This window comes from Gymnodraco acuticeps, unplaced genomic scaffold (genome assembly GCF_902827175.1).
Source record: "Gymnodraco acuticeps unplaced genomic scaffold, fGymAcu1.1, whole genome shotgun sequence".
Lineage (NCBI taxonomy): Eukaryota > Metazoa > Chordata > Actinopteri > Perciformes > Bathydraconidae > Gymnodraco > Gymnodraco acuticeps.
The window spans coordinates 5,458,686-5,471,759 of NW_022991216.1; the positions used below are offsets into that span (position 1 = coordinate 5,458,686).

Genomic DNA, 13,074 nt, shown 5'->3' on the forward strand with positions numbered 1-13,074 from the left:
TCTGCCCTGCTGGAGGTGAAGTGTCCACACAGCCAGAGGAACATGACCATCGCGGAGGCAGTCCAGTTACCATCCTTCTGTCTTCGTGAGGAGGGTGGGTCATATATTCTCAAGGAGAATCACCCATACTGGCACCAGTCCAGGCAGCTGCACATCACAGACCGGAGTCTCTGCTACTTTGTTGTGTGGACCACGAAGGAGGCGATCATCATCCCCATCCCCAAAGACCCTGCATGGCATGGAAATCTCCTCCTCCTGGAACAATTCTACACCCAGCATATGCTCCCTGTGTTGGCCAGTAGAGGTAGATTGTGGTGGAGATGCTGAGCAGTTATTTAATTGTTGCATGTAATTATTATTATTCTGCGTGCTTCTTAGTTATTCCATCTTTTGCTGTAACATGGATCTGTATGTAACTCTATATTTACTTGTTATCTACCACACTTCCTTCTACATCATACACCATCATTATACATGATGGTGTATATAGGATATATATATTTGTATACATATCTGTAAATTGTATAATTTTATTTAAACATCTTTTTGATCTCTCAAACTGAGTAAAATTGACAATAAAGTTGACTTTGAAAAATATATATATTCTTTATGAAAATAGTTGACTGTTGTCAAATGAATCCAAATGAAACGTTGGACTGAACTACAACTACGCCTTTAAATCTCTACAGACTGTTTTTCAGTGGGATGGCAAGTTCCTATCTTTAAACATTTATTAGTTTTTTCTCAGAACAGATTTGAATTTCTGAAGTTAATTTAACTTTGCCGACCATGTAAGGTCATCATTAAAAGGTACAATCAATTTGTTTAGGGTTGACTAAAATAATGAAAAACATTTAATTTGGATAATTACTGACAGAATAAGAAACTCAATGATGCTCTACTCACCTGTTCCTTTTTTATAAAGTGAAACAGTTGAAACGATAGATTTTAGTAAACTTAAAAACAACCTTCTCCAAAAGCTATCAAGGAATATACCGAATACTTACAATACAATACCTGTTACTCATATATTAATGTCTTTGTAACTTCAGTAAAACCACTACCTCACTCATTTCTTTCATTCATCACGGTTCAGTAAACTAAGTGATACATGAACCAGTTTAATCATTATAATAACGTAGGATGGCAACTCTTTGAAACTGTAGGTGGCTCTTAAAAGAGCCGTTGTGTTTGGGTGTGCTGGTCTCAGGTCAGTCTAAGCCCTCTCTCCACGGATGCGGCGGGCCAGCTGGATGTCCTTGGGCATGATGGTGACCCTCTTTGCTTGGTTCATCTTGGGGGGCAGCTACATGGATGTCGGTGCAGTCCACAATTATTGTGCAGTTGAAGGCAGAATTAATTTATTATTGACTCCGAATGAAGCACAACTTCATGTCATACAATACAATGACTTTATTTGTAATTGTGTAAAAAAATATGAGCATTGATTAGCAAGCAGGACCTGCAGGAACAGAGAATGGTGATGGATGGAGCTGGGAAGAGAGAAGAATAAAGAAAACAGATCAACTTTATTATCGGATATTAAAAATTCAATTTCAAAACAAGTTGCCGCTCCTACAGTTTTCTAGTATGTAAAGATGATTTCACATGACCTATGCAAAATATCACACTCAATACATGTGTGTCTCTGGGGGGTGCATTGTGCCTTTGATGTATATAAATAATATACCATAACCAAATACTATTACGTACAGTGGAAATCAGGTTGCCAGAGCAGGTCAGTGTGCATGTTCCTCAACGTCTCAGCAGTTACAGGTGAGGTAAAGAAAATAAAAGAGAAAAAGGTCAGTAACAACACTTAGTTTAAAGTAACAACACTTTGAATAATTATCTCTTCTAACAATTTTCTCTCAATAAGCACACAACGACTGTCTTTCCAACAAACAGATTGTCATCACAATGAAACACGTCCAGAAGAATGTCATGCAAAGACCGCGGTGAATTTAGTTTTAGGTTGGATATTCGACGGACATTCGCGGACCCGCCAGCAGCGTCAGTTTCCCCTGCTGCTGTGTGTATTACGACGGGGAGATCTTCTCCGCGAAACGAGGCTTTCACTTAGGGACCATCAACAAATGACTTTTCAATTACACAAGAACATTTTTCTTTTAAATAAATCGACAGCTTCCCGATCGAGTGAATGTGAAGCAAATCCACGCTAGAGCATGCATTTGTTGAACACACCTCTCTTTATTGCATTTTAATACTTTAAATATTTTATATTAATAATTTGATGGAAAAATGTGCTTATTTCTTCAATACCTTCCAGGTCATGTGACCGATTCACTCAAAATCAATGTTGGGTCAAAGAACTACACTGGTTGAATGGGACACACCTCTTTTTATTGCATTTTAATACTTTAAATATTTTATATTAATATTTTGATGGAAAAATGAGCTTATTTCTTCAATACCTTCCAGGTCATGTGACCGATTTACTCAAAATCAATGTTTGGTCAAAGAACTACACTGGCTGCATAGGACACACCTCTTTTTATTGTATTTTAACACTCTAAATATTTTATATTAATATTTTGATGGAAAACTGAGCCTATTTCTTCAATACCTTCCAGGTCATATGACCGATTTACTCAAAATCAATGTTGGGTCAAAGAACTACACTGGCTGCATAGGACACACCTCTTTTTATTGCATTTTAATACTTTAAATATTTTATATTCATATTTTGATGGAAAAATTAGCTTATTTCTTCAATAGCTTCCAGGTCATGTGACCGATTCACTCAAAATCAATGTTGGGTCAAAGAACTACACTGGCTGCATAGGACACACCTCTTTTTATTGCATTTTAATACTTTAAATATTTTATATTAATATTTTGATGGATAAATGTGCTTATTTCTTCAATACCTTCCAGGTCATGTGACCGATTCACTCAAAATCAATGTTGGGTCAAAGAACTACACTGGCTGTATAGGACACACCTCTTTTTATTGCATTTTAATACTCTAAATATTTTATATTCATATTTTGATGGAAAAATTAGCTTATTTCTTCAATAGCTTCCAGGTCATGTGACCGATTTACTCAAAATCAATGTTGGGTCAAAGAACTACACTGGCTGCATAGGACACACCTCTTTTTATTGCATTTTAATACTTTAAATATTTTATATTCATATTTTTATGGAAAAATGTGCTTATTTCTTCAATACCTTCCAGGTCATGTGACCTAATCACTCAAAATCAATGTTGGGTCAAAGGACTACACCGGCTGCATAGGACACACCTCTTTTTATTGCATTTTAATACTTTAAATATTTTTATATTAATATTTTGATGGAAAAATTAGCTTATTTCTTCAATACCTTCCAGGTCATGTGACCGATTTACTCAAAATCAACGTTGGGTCAAAGAACTACACTGGCTGCATAAGACACACCTCTTTTTATTGTATTTTAACACTCTAAATATTTTTATATTAATATTTTGATGGAAAAATGAGCTTATTTCTTCAATACCTTCCAGGTCATGTGACCGATTCACTCAAAATCAATGTTGGGTCAAAGAACTACACTGGTTGAATGGGACACACCTCTTTTTATTGCATTTTAATACTTTAAATATTTTATATTAATATTTTGATGGAAAAATGAGCTTATTTCTTCAATAGCTTCCAGGTCATGTGACCGATTTACTCAAAATCAATGTTTGGTCAAAGAACTACACTGGCTGCATAGGACACACCTCTTTTTATTGTATTTTAACACTCTAAATATTTTATATTAATATTTTGATGGAAAACTGAGCCTATTTCTTCAATACCTTCCAGGTCATATGACCGATTTACTCAAAATCAATGTTGGGTCAAAGAACTACACTGGCTGCATAGGACACACCTCTTTTTATTGCATTTTAATACTTTAAATATTTTATATTCATATTTTGATGGAAAAATGTGCTTATTTCTTCAATACCTTCCAGGTCATGTGACCTAATCACTCAAAATCAATGTTGGGTCAAAGGACTACACCGGCTGCATAGGACACACCTCTTTTTATTGCATTTTAATACTTTAAATATTTTTATATTAATATTTTGATGGAAAAATTAGCTTATTTCTTCAATACCTTCCAGGTCATGTGACCGATTTACTCAAAATCAACGTTGGGTCAAAGAACTACACTGGCTGCATAAGACACACCTCTTTTTATTGTATTTTAACACTCTAAATATTTTTATATTAATATTTTGATGGAAAAATGAGCCTATTTCTTCAATACCTTCCAGGTCATGTGACCGATTTACTCAAAATCAATGTTGGGTCAAAGAACTACACTGGCTGCATAGGACACACCTCTTTTTATTGCATTTTAATACTTTAAATATTTTATATTAATATTTTGATGGAAAAATGAGCTTATTTCTTCAATACCTTCCAGGTCATGTGACCGATTTACTCCAAATCAATGTTGGGTCAAAGAACTACACTGGCTGCATAGGACACACCTCTTTTTATTGCATTTTAATACTTTAAATATTTTATATTCATATTTTGATGGGAAAATTAGCTTATTTCTTCAATAGCTTCCAGGTCATGTGACCGATTTACTCAAAATCAATGTTGGGTCAAAGAACTACACTGGCTGCATAGGACACACCTCTTTTTATTGCATTTTAATACTTTAAATATTTTATATTCATATTTTGATGGAAAAATGTGCTTATTTCTTCAATACCTTCCAGGTCATGTGACCTAATCACTCAAAATCAATGTTGGGTCAAAGAACTACACCGGCTGCATAGGACACACCTCTTTTTATTGCATTTTAATACTTTAAATATTTTTATATTAATATTTTGATGGAAAAATTAGCTTATTTCTTCAATACCTTCCAGGTCATGTGACCGATTTACTCAAAATCAACGTTGGGTCAAAGAACTACACTGGCTGCATAAGACACACCTCTTTTTATTGTATTTTAACACTCTAAATATTTTTATATTAATATTTTGATGGAAAAATGAGCCTATTTCTTCAATACCTTCCAGGTCATGTGACCGATTTACTCAAAATCAATGTTTGGTCAAAGAACTACACTGGCTGCATAGGACACACCTCTTTTTATTGCATTTTAATACTTTAAATATTTTATATTAATATTTTGATGGATAAATGTGCTTATTTCTTCAATACCTTCCAGGTCATGTGACCGATTCACTCAAAATCAATGTTGGGTCAAAGAACTACACTGGCTGCATAGGACACACCTCTTTTTATTGCATTTTAATACTTTAAATATTTTATATTAATATTTTGATGGAAAAATGAGCTTATTTCTTCAATAACTAATGACTCAAAATCACTTTATGAATTGAATACAAGTCTGTACACAATAGAAACAGCTCTTTATATCGGATAATATTACATCCTCTATTTAATATTAATATTTATATTAAAAAATTCAGGTTTTTTTTCTAGAGCTTCCCTGTCATGTGACCCAGTGATTAATGATCAGAAAGTAATACAAACAAGGCTACACAGGACACATGTTTTACTAATCGTCATCATTGAGCACATTTCAAGTATTACTTGCACAAAGGACAATTCCAATATCCTGTCTCTGCCTTTTTAAAGTCTCTGCTGTCCATTGCCAGGCACTGGGCATGGTACCATCGTTCACAGTCATCACACTGAACCTGTTGAAGTGAAAGAAATAGTGTATTTATATATTTGTACCTTAGATTACCATTCAGTTGTCTTAATACTTAAGTGTTAGTGAGGAATCAGCTGACACAATCATCTGCTCCTTAAAACCCACTGCCTGTGTTTTAACATGCTCTATTGTTTTTTTTTTTGTTTTTTTTTTATTGTTTCTATCTTTTACATTTTTTTTATTTAAGTATTCCATTAATGTGTGTTGCATGTTTTAAATGTATTGTATTTAGTTGTTTAAAATTAATTATGTGTTTGAGGTTGACTTTTAAAATCTGTCCAGGGACTACAGATGAAAAATAGCCTCTTGGCTAAGTCTGGCACAGTTACAGAAATGTTAATTAATGTGCACTGTCCCTGTTAAATAAATGAATACATAAATGTATACATGACAATTCCACATTTTCTTCACAACAGCTCACCCAGTCTGTGATGGGAGATCCAGATCCTGGAGGCCTTAAGGCAGCACACATAGCACAATAAGTATGCTCATCAAAGACTGAAACAAGATAACAATACATGTATGTCAGCTTCTATATACACATACATATACATACATATATATATATATATATACATACAGACACCCATATATATATATACACATATTCATATTTATTTACCTGATGCCTCAAGGATTTCGAGAGCCAGTTCTCTCCTCTCCCCGTTTCATGTATTTCTTCGAACACTCGAAATTCACATTCGGGATCAGAGGGAAGGACTCCATGACTGCCTTTGCCATCTAAACAAACAACACTTATGTTATGGAGGGTTTTTCTTCTTTATTGTATAGTAATACAGATACAGACAAAAACATGAGACACATTATAGAAGACATCCACCCTTGACTAGAATGCCTCCCAAAACCTTTGAGTATTGATATAGACCGGTCCTATTATTGGAATTTTGAGATATTTGGAAGCAAAGTTTTGTCAATTAAACTTTCTGTGTTCAAGTGAATACTACATTAGTATTAAATAACTGTTAATTTAAGTTCAGCAATGTTGTGTCATAATCCAATTGTTGTCAGTTGTGAAAAATACAATAAACAACAACATGATATCGGCAATATACTGTATATTGTCCATTGGCCAACCTGCCTGCTAAATATGATGGGGATCAGCATCGGCCTTTAAAAAACCTTTATCGGTCAACAACTACTTTTGACAGTTTTTTTAATCTGCCCTTGCATTCAAAAACTGTCTTTCACATTAAAAACTCTGCTTGTTAACTGGATGAAAACAGAATCTCTTCAGCTCACCTTCACAACAACGACACCACAGCTACATCCATCCGTTTGAAGTGGGTGGCCCATAACGCCTCCCTTCCACTTAACATCCACCCAGTCTGTTATGCTGTGGCGTGTCCTCCTCACCCTGAAGTACTCCCTGAGAAAGGATCATGTTAACACACTTTACATTTCTAATGATGTGGCTCCTAAAGATAATGTAAGAGAAATTCATACTGTTTGTATTCAGCATATGACCATTTATTTATATAAGAGGCAGCCACAGGTCAGCTATAGATATCACTGTCTGAACACAGACTGTATCACACTGTTTAAAATGCTTTCAATGCTGTTTGTGAGTATGAATATAACTAAATGTGACACATTTTTTACGTTTAAATATAGTTTTTACTTGAATTTTCAAATATCTATTGAATTTTGATTTACTGTATTCTTTTGGCAGCATGTTCGGAGTCATCAAGCTCTTTTATGCTTTGAGCTGGATCCACCAGGAATACGGTGCTGGTTTTGGCATGAATGTACTGTGAGAGAACAAAAAAAGTAAAAGCACTTTTCATCAAAAAATATTTTTGGCTTCACTATGTAAGTCTTGTGCTTTAACAGAAATAATACAATGACAAAATAATTACAAACCAGCAACTTCCAGTGGGTTGTTGTTGACAAGTACAAAGGACAGGACAGCTTCATAGTTGTCAAAGTTGACCTATAATGGCATCAAATAAAGGATTAAAACAAACTTGAAGGCTAAGGTAAAAATAACAACAACATTAGTCTGACAATGATGTTCTTGTGCCATTCATTTGTTGTGCTTAGAACAAGTGTTGGTATGGGAATTCAATAGTAAGTAGATTTATCAGGTGATTTAACTAATGAGTATAGTTTCAGAGAGGATAAAGTAAAATAATCTCAGCTAATTTCCTATTTAAGACCTCAGCCAATGCTTCACTCCATGTACCTAATGTGTGAGTGTGAGCCCACAAATCAAATCCACACCTACTTCCCCCTACAGCATCACCATGCACAAACACAACACACCACACACATAAACATACACAGACCACACACATTACCTTCGGTAAACTGTGAGATATTAGCTGAGTTCTGTCCCCGAACAAAATGACACTTGCTGTGTAGTGATTTAGCAAGTACATTTTGTTCAGAACGGCGAATTTGTCGGCAGCAACATGAAACACGCCTTCAATTACCTGGCAAAAAAGATAATAACAATTTGCCAATTAATGCATATTCCCAGTTATACTGAACTTTCATTTCCTGCAACTTTGAGAATCTTGTGACTGACAAAAGTATCTAGACATTTTGGGGAGAAATCGTTAAATGCTAGATAAAGAAAATAACACAGTGTAGAGTGAAACTTCAGACACTTGAAACATGTAGTACCGTCCCCAGTCAACCACTGGTGGGGTCGAAGTGAGCATAGCTCACAGTGGCGGATAAGCAAGATGCGTCCTTTCATCTGTGAGGGGAGCACTGCCACGACCACCTCTGTGTCCTTTTTTTTCCACAGCCAGGTCAACTGCAAGTTAGGATTGAGGGGAAATAGATGCAGTCTGTTTAATATGGACACTTGAGGAATCTTTTAACCCTCCGGTATCACTCTGGACATTTTTGTCCCGAATGACTAATTAGGGTAGTGCACTTGAATGACACCAGAGGGTTAACAATCTTGAATTTTTGGGTGAAGGCCTTGTTTTTGTACATGCACCATCAAAGCTACATGCACAAAATATAATTAAACTGTCCATGTTTATGCATTTAACCTCAGTCCCTTTTAGAGTTTTCACTAAATGACATTAAACAGGCTGCTCAGGAACAGAAACTGTAATTGCAGTTTAAAGTCTGATTTGGAAATATAGTTTCTGTTATAAGTTTGTAAGCTGTATTTACATTTTTCATCTTCATATTCTCCCCCTACAACATGCACCTAATCATCTTGGGTTATAATACTTCATGTCCTTTGTCCTTCACCTCACTCTTTACCAATTAGTCCATGCTTTACTTTCTGACAATATTTACTTATTCCATTGTTACAATTAAAATGCTGGAGAACAATTTACACACTTTGAACATAGTAAGTCTTAGAGAAACTCACATTTCCCTGTGCGTCTTGTTCCTGTTGGTCCACTTTTCTTTTCTTCACCTTTGTGGCAGGTGGGCTCTTGGGGTTGGGTAGTGCTTTTGGTGGATTGAAGTACTTGGACTTGGACTTGGAGTGACCAGCAGAACTTTCCCGCTTGTTCCACTGTTCCTCGTGGTCATCATCTGGCCTGCTAGGATGCCCAAAGTTTTTGTCCAGAATATGCATTGGCAGATTGTGTTGCTCAATGTGCTCTACGTATCTTCCTTGTATTGAGGCATACATTTTGGAGACAAACTCAGCTGGTCTCAGGTACTTTTTTTTTAAAAGGATGGAGTGTTTGACCAACCCAAACCAGAGCTCAACATGGCAGTTGGTATCCCTGGTTTTATGACTTCCATCTTTTTTTGAGGTACCTTTTCTATGTCGCGACAGATCCCCAAGCAACAAACCACTCCACAATGGGAAGATCCCCATGTAGTTTTTGAACAGTGCATCAATGACACCAGGACAGAGGTAGTGGTTTTTTACCTGAACAGCATCGTCAGAGAGAATGTCACACTGCTTGGTCCCGCCTGACTTGAAAAGCTTGTGTAAAAGGGGACTTTCCAATAATGCTATGAGCATTTGTTTCCATTTTGCTTTCCTCCTCTCCCATTACATGTCCACTTTCCTCCAGTTTCAAGTCCCGAGTTTGCAAAATGCACTTGTCGAGGTACATTTTGCTCTGTTTCACCGAATAAGTGTACTCCTCTGCATCAAAAAGCACACACATATGATAAAAAACATTAAGGGCTTCCTGCATACTTGTGCAGTTCAGGATGTACGCAAAACAGAATGTTGCATATTCCTGTGTGCCTCTGTCTACAGTTTTTTTCCCAAATGCTTGTGACACAGCCTTCATGATATGAGCAGAGCACAGATGCAGCACAGTGAAGTTAAGAATCAGTTCAGTTTGTCCAGACACTATCTCAAATGCTCTGTCAAGGTACACTGACATATGTTCCCTGTTAAAAGACAGAAGCACACTGTTTATCAGAGCCCAACTATAATCTGTCTCAACCTGTGCTATCTTTCTTTTTGTTATGTAAGACAACTTTCTTTTAAATTCCATGAGCCAATGGGAAATAGATGGAATGGAATGGCTGTTGGTGATCAGTTCTGTGACAGGCAAGGGAGGCTTATCCTTACCCATTCCGGGCAAAACCAAAGCATAATACAAGACCCGCTTATTTTGATCAGGAATTTTCTGTATCACGCTGCCTGTGGCATCAAGGTAGAGAGTCGTAGGTGTTGGCTTTTTCAAGTGCTCAGTCAATATCTTTATTCCAGCATCTGTGTATAAATGTACAGCAAACGGATCAATTTGTAGGTGCTGAAGATAGCCTTTTGATGATGCATGACTGCTGCTCTCTTTGATTATTTTTTGAGTCAACATGAGTTCAAGCATCATGTCATCGTGGAGCCTTGCACTTTTCTTCACTTCAGAGGATATTTTCTTTAACACGTCTTTGGTGAGGCTTCTGCTTATGTTACCAGCCATTATTTCCTCTACTGGTGTCTGTCTTAACATAGTGTAATAATAATTACTGACACCACTGGTTAAGGCTTTGGAAATTGTTCCTCTTCTTGTGTATTTTGCTGGTCTAAATCGCCTTTGATTTTTATGGTGTATAACTTCACCAATGCGCATGACTTTAAAAATAATTTTTTTATCCGTTGATTTTGGCCTGTTCTTTTTTGAGAAACTGTAGACAGCGTTGCATCCATTAAATGTGCATTTTGCAGAGGCACAGAAAAATGGCGAATTCTTTTTACGGCTATCATTTGTCTTAACATGCTGGTATTTGAAAGCAAGTGTGCAGCATGGATTATTTTTCAAAAATTCTTGATATAATGTATCAGTCCAGGGGGGACGGAGTTTTTTTTTGCCATGTTTAGGTTTAATTTTGTTCCATTGTTTTCTTGTCATGGCAATTTTGAACTTTTTTGGCCCTGCTTTGCACTTTCTGTTCATTGTTGTTGTCATTTCGGTGGCTGTCTCTGTACTTTGTTGGTCTGACTCTTCTGTGTCTATCTCAGACTGTGGCTGTACGTTACTTATTTCCCTGTCATCCTGACTTGTGTCCTCGTCTTCCTCACCCGTAGGTGCGTTGTAACACTGTTTTTCTTCATCATTCTTATCTTCATCTTTCCCCACAGGCTCTGTCCTGTTTTTCGTTTGTTCCTTTTTCGTTTTTTATCCTTTTCTGGCCCTTTCTTGTCCTTGCCTGTTTGTCCCTTTCCGTTCATTGTTGTTGTCATTTCGGTGGCTGTCTCTGTACTTTGTTGGTCTGACTCTTCTGTGTCTATCTCAGACTGTGGCTGTACGTTACTTATTTCCCTGTCATCCTGACTTGTGTCCTCGTCTTCCTCACCCGTAGGTGCGTTGTAACACTGTTTTTCTTCATCATTCTTATCTTCATCTTTCCCCACAGGCTCTGTCCCTGTTTTTCGTTTGTTCCTTTTTCGTTTTTTATCCTTTTCTGGCCCTTTCTTGTCCTTGCCTGTTTGTCCCTTTCCGTTCATTGTTGTTGTCATTTCGGTGGCTGTCTCTGTACTTTGTTGGTCTGACTCTTCTGTGTCTATCTCAGACTGTGGCTGTGTGTTACTTATTTCCCTGTCATCCTGACTTGTGTCCTCGTCTTCCTCACCCGTAGGTGCGCTGTAACACTGTTTCTTGATACTGTGCTGTCCATCTCTCCCTCTTTCACTGACATATTTTCCTAAATACAAACATTACAAAAGTACAAAATCTCATTTAATTACTGTATCTCTTATCGTAAGACTACAATGCAACTTTAAGCAATCTGCCATCCTTGGGTCAATTACAGTAAATTCTGTTAACATCCTACTGTGATGCAGTATTTAATTAAATAAGCACATTAACCCTTATGCCTCCCTAAGGAAATGTATTATCCATGCCACTGTTTAATTTTGCGAGCATTCTGATTGTGTTAAGAATATGGCACGACATTTGGTAAAGATGTGTTTTTTTGGAAACATGTTCTTAATAAGTGTATGTGTAATCAAAATAGTGACTTTCAAATCCCTAGCGACAAAAATAAAATGAATGAACATTTGATAATTATGATCAGCACTGAATTTGGTTAAAAATATGTAAGTAATTGAAAGTGGAACAAAAATATTAACATAGCCTATAATATCTTTATTACAGTATTTTTAGATGAGGAAATTTTTGTCGTTAGTGTTTTCAAAGTAACGTTTTTAAAAAGGGATTCACAAGGGTTAAGCTTCAACTTAAAAGCCTCTGGGGCAGAGTCCTGCATGGGTCCAGTTTTGCAAATCTGCACCCACCCGAACCCTCGCAGCTCAGTAGCTACCGCGAACCGACCGTTACATGCAATTATCTTCAAGTCAAATCTGGACCCGACCTGTTGATATAAGACCCACGACCCGACCCGTTGTGAATTTGGGGGGGGGGGCTAGTGGAGTACTTCGTGACCACAGAGCGTGAACGTTGTGATCAGCTGTTTTAGCGCAGTTCTCCAGTGAAGGGGGGGAGTCTCCCTCCGCAGCCGGTTGGCGTAGTTTTGGCACAATTCCGTTGTACAGACCGACGTTAACAGCAGCCCTGTCTGTGCACACGGAGACCGACTCTGTCGTCCGGTGATCTAACCGCCTTCTGGAAAAGCTTCACAAGTACGTCGGTACGCAAATGCGCTTTGTGACAGAAGTGACCGTACGCAATTCAGATTGTTGCCGCGCATGCGTACCAGTTATGTGCACCCCTGGATATAGGCCTACAATGTATGTTTTGCCCGTTACAACAACTATTTTGCGGGTTATCCGCCGGGTATCCGAGGCAGGACTCTGCTCTGGGGCTCATCAAAGTTATTTTTTAACAGTACCTGCTTGAAGCACCTCAGTCCGGACTCCACGTCCGTCTTCACCCCAGATGACCCGCAACCACTTAAGATGCTCTTTCTTATACTTTTTAAACTGTGAAGTGAACTGAGAAATTTCTTCTTCTT

At 37.2% G+C, this 13,074-nt stretch overlaps 1 protein-coding gene across 2 annotated transcripts; it reads right to left on the bottom strand.

Annotated features, from left to right (window-relative positions):
• Nucleotides 1-5,513: 5,513 nt before the first annotated feature.
• LOC117561378 lies at nt 5,514-11,246 on the bottom strand. 2 transcript variants are annotated; one of them, XM_034238695.1, is made up of 7 exons: nt 9,056-11,246; nt 8,016-8,150; nt 7,372-7,466; nt 6,958-7,084; nt 6,320-6,438; nt 6,119-6,195; nt 5,514-5,680 (listed from the first exon to the last, which is right to left on the bottom strand). In XM_034238695.1, exons 1-5 carry the CDS (start codon nt 9,665-9,667, stop codon nt 6,328-6,330), a joined length of 1,080 nt encoding a protein of 359 aa, XP_034094586.1. In that variant the 5' UTR covers nt 9,668-11,246; the 3' UTR covers nt 5,514-5,680; nt 6,119-6,195; nt 6,320-6,327. The 2 variants fall into 2 exon arrangements, 1 of the variants encoding a protein (XP_034094586.1); XR_004571362.1 differs by lacking the exons at nt 8,016-8,150; nt 9,056-11,246 and adding an exon at nt 7,579-7,594.
• Between the last annotated feature and the right edge of the window lie 1,828 nt (nt 11,247-13,074).

What these genes read in the sequence shown, in the direction of transcription:
- LOC117561378 (XM_034238695.1), bottom strand. Translation starts at nt 9,667, where the DNA reads ATGCTCATAGCATTATTGGAAAGTCCCCTTTTACACAAGCTTTTCAAG. An exon ending in AACAAGACGCACAGGGAAAT is followed by an intron (nt 8,151 to 9,055) that starts GTGAGTTTCTCT and finishes CTTTTTTGCCAG; the next exon opens with GTAATTGAAGGCGTGTTTCA. An exon ending in TATCTCACAGTTTACCGAAG is followed by an intron (nt 7,467 to 8,015) that starts GTAATGTGTGTG and finishes GTTCTCTCACAG; the next exon opens with TACATTCATGCCAAAACCAG.